Genomic DNA, 25912 nt, shown 5'->3' on the forward strand with positions numbered 1-25912 from the left:
ATTACGCCCCCCCCTTTTTAATTGATAAGGGGGGTCGCACTCAAAGGCTTGCTGTGTGAACGGGGCGCCAGCAGGAGGGCTGAGAACCACTGCGCTAAAACCAGCGATGCCCTGGGCAGCCCCACAGGGGGAATCCTCCCGCGGGCCCTGTACCCCGACTGAGGGCCCTGGTCACTGCCCCCTACACCCCCAAGGTGCCCCGCCCCTCCCCGCATTCAGGCCCCACCCACCCCCGCTTTGGCTCCTCCCCTGCCGCAGCCCCCTGAGCGCTGAGGCGGCCGCGCCTCTGGCGGTTGCTTCCCGCCCTGCCGGGAGCCGGGCCTCCCGCGGGGCAGGCTGGGACCTCGCTGGCGCGCCGCGTGCTCAGTGACGCAGGTGAATGGGAGGCGGCGGCTCCGTGCCGCTCCGGCTCCTGCTGCTGCTGCTGGGGGCCGCGGGCTCGGCCACCCCCTGGGACCTGCGCGCCCTGCGCTGCAGCTTCTCGGCCGCCTGCGAGTGCGACTTCCGGCCCGACGTGCGCGGTGAGCGGGGGGAGCCGGGACTCTGCGGCGCGCCCGAGGGAGGGGCCGCGGGGGCTCCCGGGGGGTGCAGGGCGAGGCGGGGGGAGGGGCTCCTGAGCAGCTGGGGAAGGGGGTGGACTGGGGGAGCTGTGGAGCGGGCCGTCCCTGACTGAGGGGGTCCCTGGGGAGGATGGATCGTCCAGCGGCGGGGTGTTGGCTGCCCTGGCCCGTCCCCGGGGGTGCACACCCGGCTGCAGGGGCTCTCTTTTCGCGCACCCCTCCCCTGGGCGCCCTAGGGCTGTATATTTAAGGAGCCTGTACGCAGAATAACGTGCATCTGGCTGCTGCTCTGTGAGCCCCTCTTACGGGGTGACTCGCCCTCTGGGGAGACACTAGATCAGCAGGCCCCCAGCACAGATGCAGCGGGCGAGATCTCAGGGGTGAGGGCCAGATGTGGCTATTGGATGCTTGTGACGTGCAGCTCCTTTTGAGAGCGTCCTTAGAGAAGTGGAAGGATGCCCCTTCTCTAAATCGCACACTAAAACCAGTTCTTTCAGGGCCACAGCAATACAGATGTTCAGAAAGTGTTGCCCTTTTGTGTTGACTACAGCCTGACACAAAGCCTGTTGGAAAGATGCCCATCTACTTCAACGGGCATTGAATGGGGACCCTGCTCCCTGGACAATTCCTTCCGGTCTGTTCAGTATTTCTGGTCACTCTTATTTCAAATGTCTAAAGTAATGGAGCTTCCCTCTAGAGGCCTTTCCTCCACCCAATATCCCCTGAAAGGAAATAGTATTTCCTTTTCTTAACTGCATCCCATTACTCCCAGTTAGACTTCTTACTACCATTGTGAGGACTGGCTTACACTTAAAAGTTTTACCAGTATGTAACTGTTAGTTAGGGGTGGGGTGTGTATGTATGTGTGTGTGTGTGTATATATATATTTTTTTTGCTTAAACTAGTTATACCAGTAAAAGCTATAGTGTGAATGCAATTATACTGCTATAAAAGTGCCTTAATGCCAGTATAGCTTTTCAGTTCCTGAAGCACTTTTGTGTTGATAAAAATGCATCCACACAGTTTTTACTATACTGGTAAAGTAAAAGAAGTATACTTGTAAGTGTAGACAGGCCCTGAGCTAACTGAAGTTATCCCAAAAGGAAGAAATATCCCCCAACCCAGCATCTGAGGGGAGAGGGCAGAGATGCCTTCAAATACTAGCCCAAATAACTTCCATCTCTTAATCCAACATATTCTAAATTTTGTTTTGGATTCATTCCAGGTCTGGAGTGTGACTTGGCCCTGAACCTGGTTGGGCAGCACTTCGTGAGGCAATTGGTGGTGAAAGGAGTGAGAGAGTTTTTACAAAATCATGATCCTGTCAAACCTCTGGTTATGTCCTTCCATGGCTGGACAGGCACAGGCAAAACCTATGTGAGCTCCATGCTGGTCCGCTACTTGTTCCGAGATGGTGTCCACAGTCCGTATGTCCACCAGTTCTCCCCAATAGTGCACTTTCCCCATGCTGAACAGATCGAGCAGTACAAGGTAAGAATGGAGGCTGCCTCTGAAAGCTAAATTACAAGACTTATTTCCTCTTATGATTATCTAGTCAGTCACTGGATAAGTATTGAGACTCTTCTCCTACCTTCCAACACATACTGTATAGTGCAATAAAAGTACTTTTTGTAGCACCTCTTATCTGAAACTGTTCCAGTGCTTTCCAAACACTAGTTAAGCCTGTGGGACACTCTCTCAGCTTTAAAGATGGGAAAACTGAGATAGAGCTAGGGCAAGTGACTTGCCCCAGGTTACACAGCAAGTCAGTGGAAGAAGTGGCCATATAACCCAGTCTCCTGATTACCAGCCCTCTGCTCTAACTGCTTGATTGTACTCCCATTAACCTTGGCATTGCCCAGAATCTAAAGAAATTATGCAATAAGGTTAGCTGACAAATACTGAATGGAGCAGTATTTGGGGGTTTCTTTACACTATATTGGAAGAAAAAATTGTAGCTTTCTTGCTTCCTGAGAAGAAAAAAACTTGAGTTAAAATCCTCTGTTGGAAAAAACACTTCAGTGAAGACGAACGCATTTCACCAGAAAGTCTGTACATTAAAATATGCAATGGTATAAATATTGGACCAGCTGCAGCCTTGGTGGTGCAAGCATGTGCAACTGACATCAGAAGAGTCTCACATGCTTACAACGGAACTCAGTTTGGTTAAGGTATATTTTCCTAAGCGTCCATACTAATGGCTGGTCTCAGCATAGAGTGAAGGGAGAGAGACTACATGTTCAGTCATTTTTGGGGTCTGACCATTAAACTTGTGGAGCTCTTGAATTCTGCTTAATCCACTCCATATTTCTTCTTTAAATGGATTTGTATTAGTAAGACTATATTAAATTAGGCAAAATTCACCATGTTGAATTAAGAGCAAAACAGTTTACCAGGGAACCTTCACAAATGGTAGTCAGTCTTGCAATGTACAAAGTTAATCCTTCTTTCCAGACAAAGCATCACAAGTGCTGTTCTAAGGAACAACAGCTTTTGGAGGTTGCTATTTCTGGCATTATTAGCCCAGGCTAATGTAGTTCTCGTGTAAGCTTAGCTCTTTGGTAGCTCAAGCTCTTCTAACAAGTTCATGGTCCTAACTGGCTTGGTTGGTTGGGTTTGGTTTTCCAGGAAAATCTGAAGAGTTGGATCCAGGGGAATTTGACAAACTGTGGCCGATCAGTGTTTCTCTTTGATGAGATGGATAAGATGCACCCAGGTCTGATCGATGTGATTATACCATTCCTTGGACCCTCCTGGGTTGTGTATGGAACCAACTACAGAAAAGCTATCTTCATTTTCATAAGGTAAGAGAGCTCCCTCTGCAGCAAGTATAACTGGGCTGGGAATAATTCTAATGCAATGCTACTAATTTGGTCAAATGTTGGTAAGTTCCTCCCTATTTTAATCACCCAGAGCAGGTATTTTGAGTTGAGATCTCATGGATCTGACACATTTTAGTCTGCAAAGGTACCTGGTCTCATAGTCCTTTGTCTTTTCCACTATTTGGCAACCTCTGTAGCAGTCTTCATAAGCCAGCTAAGACTGCTTCCATACTCTCTGCAGAATGAGGCACTGCCACTGGCAGTGCAATATTGATGTCATGGGATAACTTCTGGTAATTTCTTGTCTTGGTCTTGCTCAGCAATGGAGGAGGTGAGCAAATTAATCGAATGGCACTGGATCTCTGGTATGCCCGCAAGGACCGAGAGGAGATCAGCCTGCAAGATCTGGAATCTGCAGTTTCCGAAGCTGTGTTTGAAAATCCCAATAGTAAGTCTTTCCATCAACTGGGAAATGCTTTTCAGTAGGCATGCTCACCAGCAGGGGGTGCCATACCCTATTTCAAATAAGCCAATGATCTTTATAGAGTATTTTACAGATATGTGTCAAGCTATTATCAGTTTTCAGGGAGAAGCCTGAGGTGGAGTTAGGACCTGGATGAATTGCTTTGGCGGATGAAAGGAGTGGTTCTGCTGTTCAAGCCTACAGAAACATTACCATGCTTAACAGAGTTCCACTGGGAGAAGGGGCACCCATGACTGAATAGGAGGCAGATAGGGTAGTGGGGCCCAGTAAGAAGCTAATTATTAAGGGCCTGATCCTGAGAGATACTGAGTACATAGAGATTTCCTTTATTTCCCTGTTTAGCAGTTCTTGGGATTGGGCCTAACGTCGGCTGGTATAGCTGAAGTATCAGTACAGCTGTTAAGAACCATGTATTTTGAGAACACTGGACTTGACTACTATTAGTGGATAACAGATGGACCCAGCTCCCTCAGTTGAATCTGATCTGTTGTCTCTTCTGCATACTATGACTAGAGCCCTGCAAATCTCTGGATATCCACTTTATAGCCACAGATATCTGCAGTTCCAGATGCAGTTGCATTGTTTACCATCTTTGTGGCTCCTGGATTGGATGCAAATCCAAATTTTGTATCCACACAGGGCTCTAATTATGGCTTCCTGGAAACCAGCTCTGGTGGTGCTGGCTTTGACAGCTGATTCCTCCTAGAGGGTGGGGGCATCTCCTATGCTAACAGGATTGAATTCCATAGAACTGAAAGAGACTCTGAAGATAAAGCTCTTTGCCTCCCCTTTTTCTCCTGCAGATGGGTTTTGGAAATCTGGAATCATCGAGGAGCACCTCATTGATCTCCTTGTGCCCTTTCTCCCACTGAAGCAACACCACGTGAAGCAGTGTGTGATGAATGAACTCACCCAGCAAGGCTTAACAGTACAGCAGGACATCATTCAGGCAGTTGCTGACAGCATCCCCTACTTCCCAGATGAGGAGAGAGTGTTCTCATCAACAGGCTGCAAAACGGTGGCCTCTCGTGTCACCTTCTTTCTCTAACCTGAGAGAAGGACTCTTTCTGCAAAGTAGCGCACAGTTGAGGAGCTGGTAAGCAGCCCTTGGAGGATAAGTTTACCCATATACTTGCTCAGATTCAGAGGAGCAGAATTTAAGAATACTTTAAGTTGCTGTGCCCAATAAAACAAGGATGACCAGGAAGAGCAACAGATTGTGGAACTCTGATAGGACAAGTGCTGCCACCAGCCCTCAGGCAGAGACTGCCGGATGCAATCTTGGGAACAAAGAGCACACTGACCTGAGTCTAAGCACTTTATCAATCTGTTCTTTGCCCTGGTGGAAGGTGAACACAGAACAGCCAAGAATACCACTGTGATGTGTATGTGGAGTCCAAAGGGGAAGAGGCTGGGATGTATCAGTGGCTGGGAAGGGTTCTTGGCTACTGCCACCTCCCCTTGATAGCTGGAACTGTGCAGATCTTCCCCGTTACTCTCTGGGCAGCTGTCAAGATTCTCTGGCCTAGCTCCAATGAATGATCTTCCCTGGGCTGCAGACAAGGGAGTCTCATCCTCTAGTGCTTTTTAATGGCATTTTTAAAGGTGTATTTTAATGTGAATCTCAGTATGAAGGCCCCAGTGTCCTAGAGCCTGCCATACTCCCCTGTGAACATTCTAAACGGATCGACCAAAGTCATCTTAAATCTCTGGGGTAAATGTTAAGAGCCAACTTTTCTCAGGTTTTCTTTCACTGTGAATAGGTGCTGGTAGGTAAGATTCTAATTGCAGTATCCCTGAGTGCATTAGCATAAGGTTGATGAGAAAGGAACGTGTGATTTCTGCTACTAGCTTTGCCCATGACTTGGGGTGTGACCTTGAGCCAGGCCCTTAACCTCCCTGGACATTTCTTCCACCACAGAATGCCAGGTCACTCCCTTTGATTCAATGGCAATTACTTGCATCCTGCCAGGGAAGAATTGGGAGCCACCCATGTCAGTCTTTCCAATATAAAAAATGGTGATTCCTACCTCAGAGGGAGATCAGGCATTAACTAATGGTTTTAAGTACCAGGTATTGGTCTTATGCTGTATTACATTGCTGGGATGACTGTGTCTCAGCTGAGGCGTTGAGCTGCTGAACCTCTTGCATATTATATATTGGAGGTTGTCGTTCTGATAGGACACTGCTGGGAAGCTGTTGTCCCTGGCAGCCAGTTTCCATTCCAATTCAGTCCCTCGGATGCATCTTACTGTATCACAATTAAATGCTGCTGGGGGTTGGAAATAATTCATCGGAATCTACTTCCCAAAGCTCTGCTCTCACTGACCAGCACAGCACTCTTTGCCTTTTCACTATGTAGCAGCTGGCTGCCCAGCCTCCGGTAAGAGGAAACAGTGTAAGCGCTATCTGAGCAAACAGATTTGGGGCTAGGCAGAAAACGCTCCAAGAACACTCATGCCAGTTGCAGCAGGAAGGTCTCTGCAGTATAGCATTAGAGCAACATACACTGATTGAGAAGGAGCCAGTGCTATTAACCTCTGTTCAAATCCTGCCCAGGATAGAGTTGGACCAAGATACAGATTTACAGTCAAACATTCTCCCTCTTCCAAAATGTTCATTGTTTTTAATTTAAAATAAATCTGTTGAAAAATCGTGCATGAATAGCAGTCACTTACTGGGATTCCAGCTGGCATGTTAGAAAGGAGATATCTGTGAGCCTGCATAATGCATTGGAACAGCTGCCTGACCCGACAAAACTAATTCAGCCAGGAACATGAAGAAATAGCTATTGTCTGATAATGGAAAACAAGAGTAATGGTCTTCCCCTGGTGTCAAAGATCAGTGAAAGGGCCATACTCAACTATAAGCAGGACCATGCATCCTCAGTGGGGGCAGCTGGCATAGAGAATGGTGAAGTCTCAGCTGCTCTCTGTCAAAGTTAAACGCTAAGAGAGCACTGGCATGTTTTCTCTGCCACATACGTCCCTTTGTTTAAAAACCCACGGAGATGCTCAGGAGACCATTAAAACCACAACAGAGGGATTAGAGCAGAACAAATGTTATCTTCTACTTCACTGTACATCCAGAGACTTAGCAGTAACATTTTCACCTTAAGAGGGAGAACCCAGTTGCCACAGTCATTTTTTCCTCCTGTTCTTATGGTCAACTTCCTCATCCGTTTTAACACAAATTGAAACTGAAACCTTGTTCTTTTGGAAACCAGGTTTAGCACTCTCCTCTCCACCCAAGTCAGAGCAATTGAGGTGAGAGTTTGGGGTGCAAGGGACAGGCATAACTTCACAAAACTTTCAATACATGGTATATGTAGGTCAGCCACCCAGCGTGAGTTGCATTAGATTAAAAGTTCTGGTTTAAGAGTTTATCCTAATCAAAGCATTCCTCCTGCTCAACCTGCATTCAGATTAATGCAGTATGTGGGGATCATTCACAGCTTGTCTGCTTTCCTGTCCAAATCTTATCACTATGTACAAACAGCTCCTTAGATGTTCACCTCTAAAGCAGCAGCAGTGTTACAAGTTTCTTAGTAATTCAGCACTCTTCTGTGGCACTAGCTTGCAGTACAGCAAAGCCTGTAAATACAGTGACTTCCTGGAAACCTGGCTAAAATTCTTGGCAGAGCTGGATTTCCAGCTTTGGGAAGACCACTCCTAGGCTACCTGGACAATGGCTGGGTCTACACCTTGCAGGAGGAAAGGATGTCTGTGCAGATACCAAAAAAATAAAGATGGAAAAACAGGAGGGGGCTACAGAGGAAGTGAAGCGAGAGAAGCAATATATTTATTAGAGCTGAGGTAGCAGGAAAGGAGTCCAAATGCACCTACTTTCCACTGAAACACAGCTTAGTGTCTGTAACCCAGGCAGCTCAGGTGCTGTCTCCAACATGAAGCTGGAGCAGTTTTTGTATTGACTTTTCCTGCCTTCTCACCTTTTCTCCTCCAAGACAGGTTCACTTACTTTACTCACTGTCCTTCTGGAGATAGCTATCTGCTTGTACAGTTCATGATCCGTGGCACAAGGGCTGATGACGCTCTCTGAGTCCTGCAGGGCTCTCTCAGGATCTTCACTCTGAGCACCTGGTTCCTTTGGTTCATCCTCCAGAGCTCCAGGTGGCCTGTAGGGGCACACATAAGGCAGAGAACTTTGCAGAGTAGCTGCAAAAAGTGATGCATGAACAGATCCTTTCAGAGAGCATGTGATCTAGTCCTTGTGACAAGATTCACAGTCTGTAGAAAGATGGCAAACTACTGTCCTTTTAGGATCACAAAGGGACAAAAAACTATCTGGAATAAATCGGTCACTCCTCCTCCACAGTGCAAATTTTGTGGTTGACTTGGGTCCTGGTTGTCCTACATAACCCAAGAATAATTAACGCTACAGTACTTCTAGATTCAGGAAGTGATCAGGCTTAAACGATTTGTATTTTGTAATCAGTAATTATTAGATCTTCAAAACAACTTTAGCAGACCTGTGCCCATTGGCTTCTCTGTACCATTTGAGTTTAGCTGGGCTGTTGGAGTACGGGCAGGCTTGAAGCTTTCTTTCCAAGATTGTTTTGGCAACCTCCGCAATCTTGCTGCTCATAATATCCTGGATGGGCTGTCCTGGAAAGAGGCTGGTTACAACAGGTAGGACCTGCAGAGGGATGAGATCAGTTGAATGGTCTGGTGTGTGCTGAAGGAAAAAGTTCTTCCTCCTTCCATCATCAGATAGGGCTGCAAGGATTAAGCTGTGCAGTTCCCATTAGAGCAGCCAAACGCTTGCATAAGTTACATTAAAAATATAGTTCTAGCATTTGTGGCCAGAAGGGACAATCAGAGCATCTAGTTTAACCGACGTTGCCCAGGCCAATAGCCATCCTACTCCAAATACAACCACCAGAATCAGACCAGAGTATTACCGTCATAAGGCATGAGCCCCAGCGTTAATTTTTTTTTTTTCATCCAAATGAAAGCTTGCTAGTGTAGGGATTCTGGTTTTAAATTTAAAGAAATATTTAATCCATCAAAACCTTTTGGGGGAGGAATGCAATTCCTGGAAAATGAAGGACTAGGGTATACTCAAGGGCATGCAGTACTTTGTTTAGCTAGCACGGTAGGTGGATGTGGGGTTTTATTTTTCCACTCAAGCCCTGGTTTTGTTTCCTGATAGCTCCTAGTCACAGGGGGCTGCATGCTTTGAAGCCAGATGCATCATGAGCAGCTTGAAAACATGAAAAAAAAGCTTCCTTAGGTTTTTAATTTTAGCAAATAAATACTGCAAACCCCAGCCCTAATCATTATTATCTGCATTACCATAGTGTGAAGGAACCTTCGTCCTGGCCCAGGACCCCCCTGCATGGCACTGTCTGGACACAGAACAAAGACTGTCTCTGCGCTAAAGAGCTTGCAGTCTAAGTGCGTGTGTCCAGGAGATAGCACAAGGACTATGGGCCCAAATTAGTAGGGTGTCATAGATTTTTACTACTTGGTCAGTGTCTGGCACAGGTAGTGGTGTCAGTGAGGTACCGCATCATTTTCAGGGTCCAGCAACAGAGCTATGATCACATCCTCCTTAGCACTCATCTCATCCTGCAGGAACAGGCGGCTCTTGGCCCGGTGCAGGTAATAGTGTGGCAGGCGAGGGTTGCTCTCAATAGCACCAGAGAAACAGTATACTGCCCGCTGGTACTTTCTGGGGGAAAAGATACAGGGAAACAGACGAGTCAGGTCTGCTGAATCCCTAGGCAGCGTGAGCTAGTGGGGATAAGAGCTCTGTCAACTGGATGTAAGGTGGCAGTGAGCCATTCCAACATACCTCTGCTTGTGCTCCTGCAATCCTAGTTCATCCAGCAACATACCAACGCGTCTTCGCAAACTAAAGTCCATTGGACTCAATTCCAGGGCCTGCTGATAATCGGCCAAGGCAAAGGTTAGCTCTCCCAGCCTGAGGAGGCAGTCTGAAGTGGAGCACACAGATTACTTTAGCAAACAGCAAGCTGAAGTGAGTATTTGAGTGTCTTAGGATGTTCTAGCTACTACAAAGGCCAGCAATTGATGCTCTCCTGTTTTCTCTCTCTAGATCTCTCCAAGTCTGTATAAAATGCTACAACATGTCTCTACAGTGCCTCCCATCCTAAAGGCTCCAAAAGCTCTGTACAAACTGTAGAAACAGAGAAGCAACTGGATGAACAGTGCTATAGGACATCTAGATATTATTCACTGAAATGCAGCCACCTGTAGGGTGGAATGCAACAACAGTTAATTAGTGCTTAGAAACACCACGGAGCAATCAGCAAACTACAGTGGGATTTTAGGGAGACAGAATGTAGTTTCCAATTTGGAATTAACAAGATGACAACCTCAACTGTTGCAAAAAGTTCCATGGGATCTTTCCTGGTGATAAATTGGATGAGATGGGAATGTGAGGGCCCAACCAAAGAAGGTGCTTCCAGTACCACAGGTGGGGAATGAGTCAGTGATAATCATTAACACTTAGTAGTTACACAGCACTTTCCATTTTCAAAGCGTTTTACAAGCATTGACTAATGAATCTTCACAACCCCCCATGCAATAGGTATTAGTTACGTTTTAAAGATGAGAAAAGCAGGGTGCAGAGAAGTTAGCGACTTTCTGGGCATCCTGGAATGAATCAGTTACTGAATTTGGGATAGAAGCCCAGAGATCTAGCTCCCAGTCCCTTACTCAGACTCCACCATCTCCCTGGTACGGGAGACTGGGAGGAAAGAATGCCACCCGCAGCACCCTTCAAGGTCTCCCATTTGAGCACTGACTATGCTTTACTTATGAGATCCAACATGACTGCATCCCAGGCAGGGCAGCAATAGGCACTGTAAATCCCACACACACCCCCATGTGTGCACCCGTACATATACAAGTACATGGTTCCACTGCTGTCAGCGCACTCACTCATGCACTCCCTTAGAACCAGAAATGTTCCTTGGGATAACTCTTAAGTATGTTTAGAAACAAACAGCTAAGCTCTGTCCGAGAGAGAGGATACCCTCCCACAAACTCCATCGCCACCCAGGAGGACCCTTGCTACCTCCTCTGTTGACATAGAGTCCCTTCTCATTCTTCTCCCCTTTCAGGGCTTTGTTGAGGAGCAGCACAGCCTCTTCGAAGAAGCCCTGAGTATAGCAGTGCACTGCAAAGTCGTTGTACGTGAGCAGGAGCTGCCGTTGTGCCTCCATGGCCACAGCTCCCTCTTCTTCACAGAGCTCTGTGGCCTTGATGTAATCATCAATGGCTGAGTTGAAGTCTTTGACCCTTCTGTGCAGAGTCCCTCTGCCATGAAGGGAAGAAGGGAGACAGACAGGATTAGAGCCCACTGGTTAAGGAGAATTAAAATGATTGGGGTGTTCAGAACCTGGAACCAGCACCCACTGACTAGTGCAGACTCCTACTCCCCTCAGTGGGTCACAGATGTGCACACGAGCCACCTCAGTAAGGACTGGATACAATGAGGTCTCTACCTGAAGATTAAGTACCCTGCATCAAAGGGGCTGTTCTCGATGGCAAAGGTGATTTTGAGCAGGGCATCCTTCAGGTTTCCCTTCAGGGCCTTATTCATAGCCTGGTTCTTGGCTTTCTGTGCTCGTTTCAGCAGCCTCTGCATTAGAAGCTGAGCTTCTTCGTGCCGCGGCTCTAGCGCAATGGCCTCCTGGACATCCTGGTAACACAGGGTAGCCTGGAAACAGAGGTTAGGAGAATACTAAGAACTCGCACTCTCCGTTCCTGTGTTACCGAACACTTTACAAAGGGGAACTCGGGATCATTATCCCCATTTTGCAGATGGGATTTGAGACACAGATTTGTCCAAGGCCACACACTGCATCAGTGGTAGAGCCGACACTAGAAACCCAGATCTCCAGACTGCCAGTCTGGTGCTTGCCCACTAGGTTACACTGGGCAGGAGGCAGTTTCTCTGATCTGTCTCATTCTGTCTATGCATTTGCCACACCGCTGTGAGAAGCTGATAAAACAGGTGACTCAATGCATTTTCCAGAATCCTATCATTCAGACCCTGATTTCTAACTGAGGGCACCAGTTGCTCCTGCAGGTGCAGGGCAAGAAAAGTCTCATTTCTAACAGGAAATACAAAACAAAAATAAGATCTCCAGTTACTATCTCTGATCCTCTCAGGGTTGAGGGGACCTCACTTCTGCTGAGCCAAGAAATGTATGATCGCTCATAAAAGACAAGTACACTACCCACAGAGCGAGGCTCTGCTTCCATCTCTCTCCCTGCTTTCTATAGACCAAGGAGGGAGAAGGCTCCCAAATGGTGTAGAATTCCATGGCCAAACAGGAGGGGAAGATAAGAGCCCTGCCCCAGAGGTGTGGAATCCCACAGCCCAGGAGGCTGTCAGCTAGAAGGGATAAAAACAATCAAGTTTCTCAAAAGGAGTGAGAGTACCTGGAAAGGTTTAGAATCACGTCTCTTGAAACCAATTTGATGCTTTATGCTAACTGATTAACCACATAGCAACTTAGCTCTTCTCTGTCCTTAGGAAGCAATTCCATATGAAATCCATATGCTGCCTTGTACATATGCTGTTGCTTCCCATTACTTAGGTAACTTAACTATCAATTCAGTCAGCAAAGGGTTAAGTCCCTCCATTGTCTAGCAGATTGAGAACCCTGGCTATAGGCCAAATGGGGACAGGAATGACTGTTCTGTGAAAATTCCCTGCAGCCAGCACACCCTAGGCAGAGTAGGTGCCCCTACCCGATTGAAGTGCTCATGCAGCTTGGCTCTCAGGATGTACAGATCTGGGTTCTTTGAGTCTTGATCTAGCTCTTCATTGACGAGCCGAAAACAGTCATGGTATCTGTTCAGGGCTGCGAGACAGGCAATGCTAGAAAGAGAAAGAAAGGGCACCATAAAGTACCAGGGGAGAATACAGTTGTTAGAAGGACTAGGGTAAAGACATTCCCTATCACAAACCCCAGTTTACCTCCTCCTGCGATAGAGTGAGTTGTCAGGCTGCAGCTCTGAGGCTCGAGTGAAGGACTCCAAAGCGTCCCAATAGACCTCTTGGTCAAACAGACATTGGCCCTGCGGATTCAAATCACACAGCACAGAATCAGTCTCACTCAGGCCACCTGCCCATTGCTCCAGGTTACCGAGAGAGAGAGAGAGAGAGAGAGAGCGTGTTCTCTTTCTCTCTCTCCAACCAATCCAGGAACGGAAGCGCTGCTTAAGAGAAGATGCAGCGGCACTAAATACCACTCCCTCCTAGCTGGAGAGCACTGAGCACGTATGAACCCCAAATGGGACTTTTGGTTCTTCCTGTGCTGCAAATAAGTTAGCATGTTGAGGGGAGGCCCCAGCAGACTAGCCATGAATATGAACAGTAGCAACATGAAACCTTTCAGAGGGAAGGATTGGACAGAATTCCCTGCCCCCAAATATAAATAAGCACACAGGACTCTCCCTTGGAAATCCAAGTTCATGTTGACTTCAAGTAGCATCTCCAGATTTCCCTCAAGATCAGAGGTCAGTCCCTAGACCCATGTTCTAATGCTGAGACTGAAAGATCAAGGAAAGGCATGTGGTGGGAATGGGGAAGGCTGGTGCCAGCTGGTAGGGGCTATTAAGTACCCTTCACCTGCAGGTAAATAATGAAGGCCATGCGCTCTACATATTCTTCCTTTGCAGAGGATAAGGAATACGCCTTTCTGAGGTTCAGCACAGCAGACTGGAAATCACAGAGCTGGAGAAAGGCTTCTGCCTTCTGTACATAGAACTCCACCTGCAAATGCACCCACATTCTTCAGTCCTTTAGGATAACTTGCTTTCTTATCCTGTTTATCCTCTATACACACTGAAACTAACCCTTTGAGACTCAACACCGCAATCCCGCCCAGACAGATTCTAATATATGCCAATATTCACCTCCCCAATGACATTCTTCATTTGATAATCTTGGAAATGCAAGAGCATTACAGGCTTTGTCCTTCTTGCTGAAGGACTCCATATCCCTATGCCATGTGAGGTGGGCTTGCACTTTTACCTAACTATGCCTGCTCTGCATTCCCCCTTGCCTAACCATGATCCTCTTACCTGTTGGGGGTTCAGGTTAATGGCTTTGGAATAACAAATGACAGCTTTCTCCCACTCGCCTTGGGAGAAGAACTCCTTCCCTCTCTGACAGCTGTAATGAGAAGACAGCATTATGAGCTAATGCAGAAGCACATTTCCCCTCCCTGCAGCACAGCCCTTAGGACAGTCACAGACCCATGGGAGAGCTGACTCAGTTTTCCCACCTGTAAACTGGAGACAATGATTATATCTGCAAGGGTGTTACGAGGCTTAATTCATTATTTGTTAAGCACATGGACAGTTTTGTGCGGAAGCAGTAGAAAAAAGAGTGACTGTCTACAAGCACACTAGCCAGTGTTCTGAGCCTTCTCAAGATCAAGAAGGGGAATTTGCAGGACCACAGCTTTGCTAATTGACCAGCACTGGCCACCTATTGATTCTGCAGCAGACTCTGGTGACCCCACTGCCCATATGTTCAGGGAGAACAGACTCTGAAATGCAGGAACTGGGGACTACCAGTAGATACTAGTAGTGGGATAAAGATGCTATCATCTCTAGGTCACTAGTTCATATCCTCCTCAGTTTGGTAGTCACTGAAGCCATCTGATGGTTGTTTGGTGGTCTCACCATATAGAGCTGAGAGTCTGTCATGGAGGTTAGAGGACCTATGATTTTCCTAGGTTTTATCCTTCTAAGATGGGCTATGGGTGATCGTCCCTGTTCTGCCTGTCCTGATGTGAGGAAATCCAGAAGCAGTCAGCACAGTGAAACATCAGACAGTCTTCCAACTGGCAGATGGCAGTTCAACTGCAGATAATCTGCCCTCACTTTCAGAAAATTACCTAGCATGGCAGCCATTTCTGGTGAAAATTCCCAGCTTAAGTTGCTAGGTCTCATTTCAGTTCAGATAGGATCGGTAACACCATCACAACAGGCTCTTACTGGGTCCTAGCTGGCAATCTCAACAGAGAGACCAAGGACCAAGCAGGCTGTTCAGCCTGACTGCCCTCTTGCCCACAGAAGGGAACCCTCCAGTGCAGGATTAGGGCACTACGGCTGGGCAGAGGAAGCTGCAGCCCATGCTGAACCTGTTCTGTGGATAAATCAGACCCTAGTCCCCAAGACTGTCATTCCAGGACCTCGAACCAGCACTAAATAAGGTTTTTTAAAAGTTTGGTTCCCAGCCTTCTTGCAGGACATGGACAAGAAAGCAGGTGTTTGTAACAGTGAAAATGTAAGAAGTGTCTGCTGGGCACTCACTGCTCCTGTATCCTGTTCTGCACAATCACTGCTGGGGACTTCACTCCGCTGGGGTCCCTGAGGTCTCGCAAAGTCTGGCTGGACCCAAAGATCTGTCGCAGGGATCTCTCCCGGAGATTCTGTTTGGACACAGCAGTAGGGAACAGTCCTTTAGTCTCTGTCTTCATCTCCAGTCCTACCTGCAGTGAGATGGACTAATAGTCACTCTTCCTCTCCACCATTCTGACAGGGTCTCTGCCCTGGGCCACCTCCCCACAGCTCTAGTCCTGTGACCTCTGACCCCCAGTGACCTATGACCTGTCTCAGCTCTAACCCCACCCCAGCTCTGCACCTGGCACTCTGCCCACCCCTCCCAGCTCCCTCTGCCCACCTGCTCTGCATCAGTCACCCTCTGCCCCCACCCCTCAGCTCTGTGCCTTGTGCTCCCACCCCTCAGCTCCCTCAACCCCCCCCTCAGCTCCCTCAACGCCCCCAGCTCCGTGCCCTCTGACGCCCAGCCCAGGCAGCAGTGCTCACTTTGCTCTGCCCAGACTCCTCCTGCGGGGCCGCGGCCTCCATCCCAGTGCTCGTGTCCCTCGTTGCTAGGCAGGCGGTATCCAGGCAGCTGGGGGCCGAGGGGGTGGGCCCAGAGTGAGAAGGTTCCGTGGCCAGGGTGGGATCCCTCCTGCACTCACATGGCACCCTGTGAGCCTGGTCTGTGAGTAGGGCAACCAGATGTCCCGATTTTATAGGGACAGTCCCGATTGTTGGGTCTTTTCTTATATAGGCTCCTATAAACCCCCACCTCTGTCCCAATTTTTCACACTTGCTGTCTGGTCACCCTACCTGGGAGGGAGGAGGAGGATTTGCAACAGCCCCTCCCATGCTGAAGTCACTAACCTGGGTGACGGGCAAAATCCTGGTATCCCATCAAACTGCAGCCAGCTGGGAAGGAAGAATCCGTGACCCTGCCCCTGAGGCAGGTGGGCTTGTCTGATGGGGGGTCAGGACTCCTGGGTTCCATATCCAGCTCTGCCACTAACTCATCATGGGCTTGTGGGCGCTTGTTTTCCACCAGAGCTGCTCCACTGGTGTCTGGAGCAGACCAGACTTTTGCAGTCACCCATGTTCTCTACCCTAGAGTGACCAGTCATCCCATTATTAGAGGCTTTGTCTTATATACGGAACTATAAACATGCCCTCCCTCCAAAAAAGAGTGTCCTGATTTTTCACACCTACTAGCTGGTCACCCTACTCTACCCTCTAGGATTCTGAGACGGATTAGATGACATGATGTTAAACATACCGATGGCCATCAGGAGTCTGGTTCCACTCCCAATGCAAACATTTGAAAAATCACAAGATGCTCCAAATTATGAAACTGGTTTAAAAATTGGGAGATTTTAACACTAATATATTTGGGATTCTTTGCACTTGCCTTCTGGTTTGGGTCATTTAGAGGTCAAGTTTTCAAGATTTTCTCCCCAAGCCTGAGGGCTCTAAGTTACTCCTTTTTCAATTAAATTCTCAGGAAATAACCTGAGTCTGGCACTTGGGGCTTTAAGATAAACACCAAAATCATAGCACAAGAAAATCACAAGAGTTGCCAACTCTGAATCTGTCTATACTAGTGCTTCCACCAACAGTGGAACTATTGTAATGGTGGCTGTATAAAAAGATAAATAGATGGCAGCTGATGGGCCATTTAGACTAGTTCTATGTCTATAGAACCTGTTATCTCTCTAAATTTTCCTCCATTGCTACCACCAGAGCAGCTGTTACCAGTGGTAACAGTACCTAGCAATAGTTGTAAGGGATTTCCAGGGTAGCTTTGTTAGTAACAGTGATCAGAATTCAAGGATTTTTATCTTCTAATAATACTTTGTGTTTCTCTAGCACCTTCCATCCAAGGATCTCAAAATGGGTTGCAGATGTGGTTATGGCATAAGACTGAGATTCCTAAGTTCTAGTCCTGGTTTTGCCACAGACTTTTGGTGTGACCTTGGGCAAGTCATTTAATCTCTTTGTGCTTCATTTTACCAGCTGAAGTAGGAGAATAATTTCCTATGACAGTAGGTTTGGGAGTTAATTTCTTCAATGTATGTGAAGTATTTTAAAATGCTTGGTTGAAAAGAAGGGAAGTTCCATTAAAAAGTATATTACTATGAATTAAACTTCACTTTACTCCTTTACCTCTGTATTAACCCTATGTTACAGAAACAGAAACACAAAGGAATGTTACCAAAACAATAGAACCCAGTAGTCCTGACTCTTAGATTCCAGCTCCATATTACCTCTGTATGTTCAACAGCCATGTGGACCTGGGTTTAAAGCTGCCATTTACATCTATGATTCAAATGGGTAAAATAATTTGAGAAAGGGATCCCATAATGTGGATCCTTACAACGTGATGTTCATCCCATACTAGTGATGGAACCTTTTTTCCTGCCCAAACGTCAGCTAAGGGAGACTTTTCTGAGGCATCCTTGTCCAGTACTGGTGCCATGCAGCATGACTGATAATGTGATACACGGCCGCCCTCATCAGCTAGCTCACATCATGGGACAGACAGGGGGTTGGTCTGACCTGCCAGCTTTGAGGCAACCTGCAGGCATGAATCCTGGGCCTGGTAACTCTGCCAACAAGCAAGCAGTCGAAGCCCCTTGGTGCGTTACATAAGTCACCAGCTCTTCCAGTCTGATAAAGGCACCAGCAAAGATAAAGCGAAAGGCTCCTCATACAGGAACCAAGGGCAGCCGGCTTACAATACTGAGCACTTCCGCCCAGAAGGAAGATGGCCACGACTGCAAACCACGTGGCTTGAGCCTTGCCTGCCCCATAATCAAAATGGCATCGCCCATCAAACCACGTGGTGTGGATGAATGCCCGCAAACAAGATGGCACTGCCACGTGGTACGGTGCGGTCTTTGTGATTGGTCGCAGTGGGCGTGACGCTTTAGAAGTGGGGAGGCTGCTGCTAAGGGCTGCTGGTGTCCTGAGGTCTCAGCGGCGCCCACTCGGCCGCGGGAACGACGGGGATGCTGCGGCCGCTGCCCAAGCGCCTCGGGAGGTTTCTGAGCCGCACCATGAGCCACCGCCAGGCCGATCCGCGCGCCGCCAGGAAACGGGTCCTGGTAGAGTGGGCGGAGGGAACACTTCCGGGGTCACCGGGGGAGAGCAGGCGCGGGAAGAGGGATCACTTCCTGGTCACGGGGGGGTGGGGGCAAGGAAAGGCAGCAGGTCCCCTGGCGACGTCAGGGAAAGGGGCCTGGGGCACAAACAGCCCGGAGTCCGAGTGCTGAGCCCTTGGGTACCCCGTGCCTGGGCTCAGCTGGAGCAGGGTTCCCAACCTCCTCCTTTCTGAGCCCCCCCCCCCCCCCCACGCTATAAGAAACCCCACGGCCCACCTGTGCCACAACCTGTTCTCCTCCATATCAAATCTGCCAGCTGGCATTAAGGGGTAGGAGCAGGGAGTTGCCTGGGGGCCCACGGCTAAAGGGACACCATGAAACTTCAGTTGTCAGGCTTCAGCCCCAGACGCTGGCGCTCAGGGCCCCAGGCTGCAGTCCTGCATGTTGAGGCCTTCAGCTTTCTGCCCTGGGCCCTAGCGAGTCTAATGCCAGCCGTGCTTGGCGGACCCCCTAAAACCAGCTTCCAGCCCCCCAGGAGGCCCCTGACCCCTGGTTGAAAACTGCTGTGCTGGAGGATGTCAGCATGGACCAGCCCAGGCCCTTAAGTTCCCCAATCTGCAAGAGAAATAGCTCTGGTCATCACTAGCCCATGGGCCTCCTGGCTGCTTGCTGGAAGGTTTTCTGTTCCACATACTGTCTCTTGTTGAAATGCAGAAAGTACACTCAGATCTGAAGTGTCATGAAACACCCAGTCAGCTCTCTGCTTGGGGGGAGGAGGAGAGGGAGAGCATCAGTGCACAGGTCCCAAGATTGTAGCAATTTGCTGACAGCAGTTTCAGATTATGACCCCGTGTGCCAACTCACTGCATCTGTTTGCATATAGACACACACCTTTAATTCTAAAACCATGATTCAGAACTGTATTTGAGTGGAACAAAATCAAAGTTAACAAGTAGCATAAGCCAGTCATAAGTTCTCCAGCCTCTTTGTGACTCTGTAGGCTATGTACTTCCTAGGAGCAATCCCATCTCTTGAACCTTCCTCCCTTTGACACTTATATGACTAATGAGAACATTCACAGTGACAATGGAGAAGATAAAATATGCAAGGGGAGTGACAATTCAAGGCCAAAGCCAATGTTTGACAGGTTAAGAAGAATTTTCCCCCATGATCAGGTTATTTTCTAGTTGCCCATTATTACAAGGACCTTGATGTCTTATTCTGAAGTATGGGGTATGAGCCCCATAAGCAGCAGTATACTGATCAAGAGGGAGCACAGGTCTGATCTGTTTTGGCAATTTTTATGTTCCCTCCCAGCTATCCCACAACACTCAGGCTACTTGGTTCCCAAAATAATTCATTTTGCTGCCCACCACAAAGGGTTCCATGGATGATAGATTCACAACTAATGTTCTAATAAACTAATAATGAACAGAAAACAAACAAGACTCAGGCCTGCTACCCCACACTTCCATCTATATCTCCTGGTAATCTTTATACCTCTTCCTTTCACAACTGCATTAACCTTTGCAAATGTCTCTTAGTCAAATGTGATAGTGTCACTATCCAATGTCATATTGTATGGAAGTGCACCATACTTGCCTCTCCAACTTCCACCCTTTCTCTTTCCTCTCTCAACTCATCAAATGCGCTGTTTACAGTTCCTCCCCTCCAATCCCATCCAGACACTCTCCAGTCCAGCTTCAGTACCTTGCACTCCACTGAAACTACTCTCACCAAAGTCTTTAATGACCGCTATCTAGCCAAAGCTCAGAACCAGAACTACAACGTCATTGACCTGTCATCCACCTGTCAGCCAGGATGTTGGAATCTTCTCCTCTCTTGGCTTGTCTGACTCCATCTACTCCTGGTTCTCCTCTTAGATCTGTAATTGCTCCTTCAGCGTGTCCTTTGGAGGATCTTCCTCATCCTTCACTCCTTCTGTGGGTGTCCTTAGTCCCCTTCTCATCTCTGGGTAATCTCATTTGTGAACACAAATTCAGCTACCAACTCTACACTGAGGACACCCACATCTACTTTTCTACTCCAGACCTGTCTTCTGTCCAAACTAAAATCTCATCCTGACTCAGACATCTGGTGGATATCTAGCTCAAGTTCAACACGTCTAAACAGAGCTCTGAATCTTTCTCCACAAGCCCTCCCCACCATCTCCTTTCTCGATCACGGTGGACACTACCCCCATCCTGACTGTCACTTAGGTCCATAACCCAGGTGCCATCTTTGACTCTGACCTCTCAGTCCTCACATCCAGGCTGTCTAAGTCTTGCCAATTCTTGCTGCATAACATCTCTCATACATAGCCTTTCCTGTCCATCCACACACATAAAACTGTTGTCCAGGCTTTCCTTGTTGCATTTAAATTACTGCAATATCCTTCTCTCTGGCTTTGACAAATACAATCTTAGTCCGCTCATAACTGTTCAGAATGTTGCTGCAAAAGTCATTTTCTTAGTCCATCACTTTGACTACGTCACTCCTGGCTTTGAATCTTCCCATTCTCTATCTCTTCAAACATAAGCTGCACGTCTTCACTTTCAAGGTCCTTCATGGCCTATCCTCTCTCCTTCACTATGGAGATGTTGACTCCCAGCTCTGATCGGCTTATGGTGCCAGCCTATCGCCTGCTTTCTCCTATGCTGTGCCACACACTTAGGAGACGCCCCCGATAAACATCCACAAAGCTACCTCATTATCCACATGCAAATCCCTCCTTAAATCTTTCCTTGTCCTTGATGCCTAAAAAATACTTGATATCATCTCATTGTTTTCTTGTACTCTACCTATCTGACTGTACCATCTGTTTGTGAACTCTTTGGGATAGGGACTTGTTTGCACAGCACCTAGCACAATAGGATCTTGGTCCTTCCCTAGGGCCCCTCGGCACTACAGTCATACAAGTATGTTGCCATTTCTCCTTAAAAATTATTTTATGAAGCTGTGATTTCACAGCTGGAACTCACCTTTGGATTATACTCTTTGCTCTGCCAACTGCAGTTACCTAAGGGACTTTGTCTCCCCCACGTACGGATAAGAAATCACAGGACAGATACAGCTCTTAGTCATCCTGTGGCTTCTTATTTCTGGAGATGGGAGGTACAGCTGGAATGAGTGGGGGGCCAGGGATCACCTACGTCACTAAGCTCATTTGAGCATCTCACTTAGTCTCAACACTAAACCCATCTCAGTTCTGTTTAACAAGAGAGGGACAGGCCCTTGTACCTGCAGAGTCTGGCCCTAAAGTAATCAGCAATGGATATGGTGATTGTCTTGCTGCTTCTGAAGGGAAGCAGCTGGTTTTGATGGGTGAATTTCCTGCCCTGGTAGTGAAAGGAGCAGGGCTGCAGGGAGGGCAAATATGATCCTCACTACACCACAAGGGCTGGCTTCAGTGACTCCGTGTGGTTGGATGCTGATGTAGAGTGTGTCCTGGTAACACTTGTTGCTGGTCCTCTTTGCAGGTGGCAGGGCTGGGGAATTATGGGCTCCGAGGAACCCGTCATAACGTGGGCATGGCGGTGCTCAATCAGCTGGCCCAGAAGTTGAACATCGCTGACCAGTGGAAAGCGGACAGACGCTGCTGTGCAGACGTGACCATCACTAATGTGGAGGAAGCAGAGCTGGTGCTGATGAAACCTCGGCGGCTCATGAACATCAATGGACTCAGCGTAGCAAGCGCTGGTGAGTGACTCCAAACACCTCCAATAGCCAGCTGAGCAACGCACACAACTGTAGCCTTCCAGGGACCTTTGGGCTTCACCTTTCATCTTCTTAACCACAGGGGACCACTCAGGGCTGTAAGCAACAAGCCTGAAATACCTGCCCTGGAACTACAGGGCCCACTCCTGCCAAGGTCAATCTCCTTTTTCTTTTCCATGGAGACAACGATGTAACAACTTGGAGGCCTCTTACAGCTTCCTTGTTGTTCCATGGCCATTCAGGCAGCATGACAATGAGTAGACCAAGCTCAAGAAACTATCACTTGAGCTCAAGGAGAATATCCATTTCCAGTATAGGGCTTATGACACACAGTTGACCATATCCGGTTCTATCCACTAGAGGGCGGTGCACACACTCTCCTAAACCCATTACTAATTTTTCACACCACCCTTGGGAGGTGCAGAAGATTAACTGAGTTCCATGCAGTTTGCCATTTTGGCATGTCTAAGAAAAAACAGGTGGCAGGGTTCGGAACCAAGGTCCTGAGGGCTCTGCGTGGACATCAGAAATCCCAGGGCAGTTTTCAGAACAGTCAGGCTTTTCCCTGGCATGCTGGGCTACGAGTTCCACTCCTCATACTGTTGCATAGCCTGCTGCAAGCTAGTTGGCTACAACCTTCCAGTCTGCTGTGTTTCAGTGGTGTGGACTGTAAAGTACTTTTGGCCAAAAGACAATAACGGCGTAAAGCAGTATCATGTGGTGCAGACATCAGACAGCTCCAGTGACAGCGTGTGCCGCTCGTTTGCCGGCATGGCTGACAGTGCATTCCTGAGGTTAAAAGTTCTCTTAGCCCTGCTATGCACTTCCTGCCCTCCACATCTACTGACACCTGCAGTGTCCTTTTTTAGCTCCCCGTGGCTGTGGGATGGTGCCAGATGGATTTAATTGCTCCTCACTTCTTGTGCATTGTTTCTTTCTGAAGCTGAAATTTACGACCTCGGGGTAGAAGACATTTATCTGGTTCACGACGACCTGGACAAGCCGCTGGGGAAGATGGCGATAAAGCTGGGAGGCAGCGCAAGGTACGAAGGGAAAGACCCTGTGGAAAATGACCTTGAAAGATTTGCTTGAGCTGCATCTTACTTTGTGCGTTCTAACAGGGGCATTTGGGGCTGTGACTGTCCCATTTCCACCCCCAGGACTGCAGAGGTGGCAGCAGATCGGTGGCAGAATCTTTCTAAGCGGTGGTCACTTCTGTAGAGCTTTACAAGCTTTAAATGACATCGGTTTACTCTGCTGTCTGCCCAATCTCCTGCAGTTTCCAGTTTAAAGCACCAGTTAAACCAGAGATATTTCAATACATTGGGATGGCCTCATTTTGTGGGCTCTGGCACTAGGTGTGCAGGAAACAACTGGAGCCCAGGCTGCTGTGATAAAATACAGCAGGGACTGCCCAGAGTGATGTTAGGCAGCCTCCCTGAGTCACACGTATCCTAGTGTAATTTATACCTAAGACCTAACAGGACCAAGACCTGTGTTTGTGGGGACAGTGACATTTAATTGAAGAGTGACCTTTCTGAATCAGTTATATTAGCCACACACTTTTCCCTGGGGGGTCTCCTCTCTTACTGCCACATGTTCCATACCTGGCTGTGTTCAGGCCTACCCAGTGCAGACAGCATGTGCAATGTATACTCCCTTCTCCAGCAGCTGAAAGCATTGGGTGCCAGAGCCCCTGCTGGGAACTTCCGTGCAGGGCAAGGGACGCTGTGTGTCTGCACACCCATATCCCTAGCCAAGCACCCTCTTTGGCAATGCCCTGTGGCAGTGGGTTACCCAGGGGGTTTGGCCTAGATCAGAGGCTGCTGCATGTAAGTGAGGCCTGTTCTGAGTATGGGGCTGGGAAGCATGAGCTCCTCTCCAACACCGATTGCCCCACAGGCCATGGGCGTGTCACTTAGGGACTGATATTTCAGAAGCGCTGAGCAAGCAGAACTCCAGGTGCAGTCACTGGGAGCTGCTGGTGCTCAGCAGTCTGCAAGACAAGACAAGGCAAGCCTGCCTGGGGCCTCCTCTGCACAGCTTTGCATCAGTTTCCCAGTGTGGAAACTCAGATGTTGCTTTGAGTGACTTGTGCTTTAGTCTAAACCGGAATAAGGTAAACCGCTCTAGGCTGCTCTTACACTGAAATCCAAGTGTCCGCATGGGCTTTGCACCAGGCTTGGGAGCAGGGATCAGTTACTGTTCGTACAGAGCAAAGAGGAGGGAGAGGTTAGTGTGAATCCTGTGGATGATCCCTCTGGGTTTCTCACCTACTCTGACAGCTGGTTTGTCTTGTTTTCTTTAGGGGGCATAACGGGGTCCGTTCCTGCATCAGCTCCCTGCACTCGGATGTAAGTCGGCCTTGCATGGTAAAGAGCTCTGTCATGCACACATCTTAGTGCATATGTAAAGCACCATCTCTCCCAAGCCCCAGAGCCCCTGGGAAGCTATCCCCAAGGCCTTAGCCTCCTCTTGTGTTTGTGTTAGCAAACTTGGACCTTCATCCCCCGCCCAGCATTTCTCACATGCGAGTCTTGTTTCTGACTCGTCCCTGAGCCCAGACGTGGAAGCAATTACCTAAAGTGGAACCACATGGCCTGGCTGGGAGCTCAGCCCACCAATTTAACTGCGTTTGTTGGACAAAACTCTTTCCAAGCTCATGTTAACTGGAGCCCAGCCTGAACTCAGCTACAGCACAGAAAGAGCGGGACACAAGCCCTGCTCCCCAACTGCTGCTGATCTCTGCCGTGTGGGGCTCAGGGCTCTAGTGAGGCACTGACGATTCCGTTTCACCCCACAGGCTCCCCCTTTGACTGGTCCCTGGCTAACCAGGGTCTCAAGGCTCCCCAGCCCTCCAACCCCACATCAGAGCCTCCAGTATCTGCTTTGGCTCCAGGCTGTGCCAAGCATGTTTAGGGTTTTATAGCGACTGCCATGGTGTACCGAGAGCCCAGCTCAGGCGAATGCAGACACCAGGAGCAGGTGGCGATGGGGAGAGGACACACAGCACATCCTGCATCCTCTTCTCTCCCTGCAGTGCATGGTGCGGCTCAGGGTTGGCATTGGCCGGCCGGTGGGGGAAGCCCTGGTGGAGCGCTACGTGCTGGGCCGGTTCACCAGTGCTGAGCACGAGGTCCTGAAGCGCGTCCTGGAGCAGGCAGCCGACCTCCTGCTGGAACACATCCTGCAGAGGAGCAGCGGCAAGGACCACATGCCCCCTGGCGGCAAGAGGGACAGAACACCTCATTAACCCTTTGAGCTGGGGGAGTTTTTATGAATATGGTGCTGATGGAAAGCAGTGGTCCTGGACTCCTTCATGGGCCTCTGGGCACAGCTGCCAGGGTGGGCTGGGGGAGCTAAGCAGAGAGCACTGACCCCACAAACTGTGCTGTGCGGGGGCAGGGGCCAAGGGAAGCTCCTGGCAATGAAACTGGTGGGAAGGTGGCAGACTATTCCTGCACCCCCCCATGTCAGGTGACAGAGGTCTCCCAACCCCATTAGTGCTGACAAAGGCAGCTCCACGTGGCCAGGTGCCCGCGCCTGGCACTGCAGCACCCTGCAGAGCGGGGTGTAAGGAGGAGCCCGAGAGAGACTCCAAGCCCCAACCAGGCTCCACCCCAGACCCCGGCTGGAGGCTTGTCGTGTTCAGTGGTGCCTGCCTCCTTGCCCAGCTTGGGACCACTCTGTCCCTGCCCCTGCAGAACAGGTCTGGGACTTGGTGGTCTTGCTTGGTCTCAGCTTTGCCTTGTTCGTCCTTGGTGCCCAGCCAGGCATCTCTGTAACTCCACAGGTTTTATAGGGCGGTTTTGCATAGACTGTACAATAAACTCAGGTGCCCAGTCTGCATGCGCTTTGCCATCTACGTTCAGTCCCCCAGGTGCTGGCGGCA

General features: G+C 48.8%; 3 protein-coding genes across 4 annotated transcripts; 2 read left to right on the forward strand and 1 right to left on the reverse strand.

Moving 5' to 3' along the window:
- Positions 1 to 385: 385 nt before the first annotated feature.
- On the forward strand, positions 386 to 6519 carry TOR2A (torsin family 2 member A). The gene is made up of 5 exons (XM_032797650.2): positions 386 to 521; positions 1786 to 2051; positions 3189 to 3364; positions 3703 to 3830; positions 4670 to 6519. The coding sequence occupies exons 2-5, from the start codon at positions 1899 to 1901 to the stop codon at positions 4912 to 4914; spliced, it is 702 nt and encodes a 233-aa protein (XP_032653541.2). The 5' UTR covers positions 386 to 521; positions 1786 to 1898; the 3' UTR covers positions 4915 to 6519.
- A 1126-nt stretch (positions 6520 to 7645) lies between these two features.
- TTC16 (tetratricopeptide repeat domain 16) lies at positions 7646 to 17687 on the reverse strand. Its single transcript, XM_032797916.2, has 13 exons — positions 17467 to 17687; positions 15710 to 15888; positions 15194 to 15372; positions 13955 to 14045; positions 13500 to 13643; positions 12846 to 12946; positions 12617 to 12746; positions 11362 to 11576; positions 10932 to 11173; positions 9684 to 9825; positions 9395 to 9560; positions 8380 to 8522; positions 7646 to 8001 (listed from the first exon to the last, which is right to left on the reverse strand). Exons 2-13 carry the CDS (start codon positions 15749 to 15751, stop codon positions 7812 to 7814), a joined length of 1785 nt encoding a protein of 594 aa, XP_032653807.1. The 5' UTR covers positions 15752 to 15888; positions 17467 to 17687; the 3' UTR covers positions 7646 to 7811.
- Positions 17688 to 17985: 298 nt separating this feature from the next.
- Positions 17986 to 25869, forward strand: PTRH1 (peptidyl-tRNA hydrolase 1 homolog). 2 transcript variants are annotated; one of them, XM_075060549.1, is made up of 5 exons: positions 17986 to 18242; positions 21783 to 22002; positions 22964 to 23063; positions 24329 to 24374; positions 25061 to 25869. In XM_075060549.1, exons 1-5 carry the CDS (start codon positions 18051 to 18053, stop codon positions 25271 to 25273), a joined length of 771 nt encoding a protein of 256 aa, XP_074916650.1. In that variant the 5' UTR covers positions 17986 to 18050; the 3' UTR covers positions 25274 to 25869. The 2 variants fall into 2 exon arrangements, with proteins under 2 accessions (XP_074916650.1, XP_032653810.1); XM_032797919.2 differs by having other exon boundaries at positions 18116 to 18306.
- Positions 25870 to 25912: the final 43 nt, after the last annotated feature.

The sequence above is a fragment of the Chelonoidis abingdonii genome, chromosome 24 (assembly GCF_003597395.2).
Source record: "Chelonoidis abingdonii isolate Lonesome George chromosome 24, CheloAbing_2.0, whole genome shotgun sequence".
Taxonomy (NCBI): domain Eukaryota; kingdom Metazoa; phylum Chordata; order Testudines; family Testudinidae; genus Chelonoidis; species Chelonoidis abingdonii.

Coding starts and splice junctions, on each gene's coding strand:
- TOR2A (XM_032797650.2), top strand. CDS start 1,899: ATGTCCTTCCATGGCTGGACAGGCACAGGCAAAACCTATGTGAGCTCC. Junction 2,052..3,188: donor AACAGATCGAGCAGTACAAG/GTAAGAATGGAG, acceptor TTGGTTTTCCAG/GAAAATCTGAAGAGTTGGAT. Junction 3,831..4,669: donor TGTGTTTGAAAATCCCAATA/GTAAGTCTTTCC, acceptor TTTCTCCTGCAG/ATGGGTTTTGGAAATCTGGA.
- TTC16 (XM_032797916.2), bottom strand. CDS start 15,751: ATGGAGGCCGCGGCCCCGCAGGAGGAGTCTGGGCAGAGCAAA. Junction 15,373..15,709: donor AGGAGTCTGGGCAGAGCAAA/GTGAGCACTGCT, acceptor ATCTCACTGCAG/GTAGGACTGGAGATGAAGAC. Junction 11,577..12,616: donor TGCATGAGCACTTCAATCGG/GTAGGGGCACCT, acceptor CTCTGTTTCCAG/GCTACCCTGTGTTACCAGGA.
- PTRH1 (XM_075060549.1), top strand. CDS start 18,051: ATGAATGCCCGCAAACAAGATGGCACTGCCACGTGGTACGGTGCGGTC. Junction 22,003..22,963: donor ACTCAGCGTAGCAAGCGCTG/GTGAGTGACTCC, acceptor TTCTTTCTGAAG/CTGAAATTTACGACCTCGGG. Junction 24,375..25,060: donor TCAGCTCCCTGCACTCGGAT/GTAAGTCGGCCT, acceptor CTCTCCCTGCAG/TGCATGGTGCGGCTCAGGGT.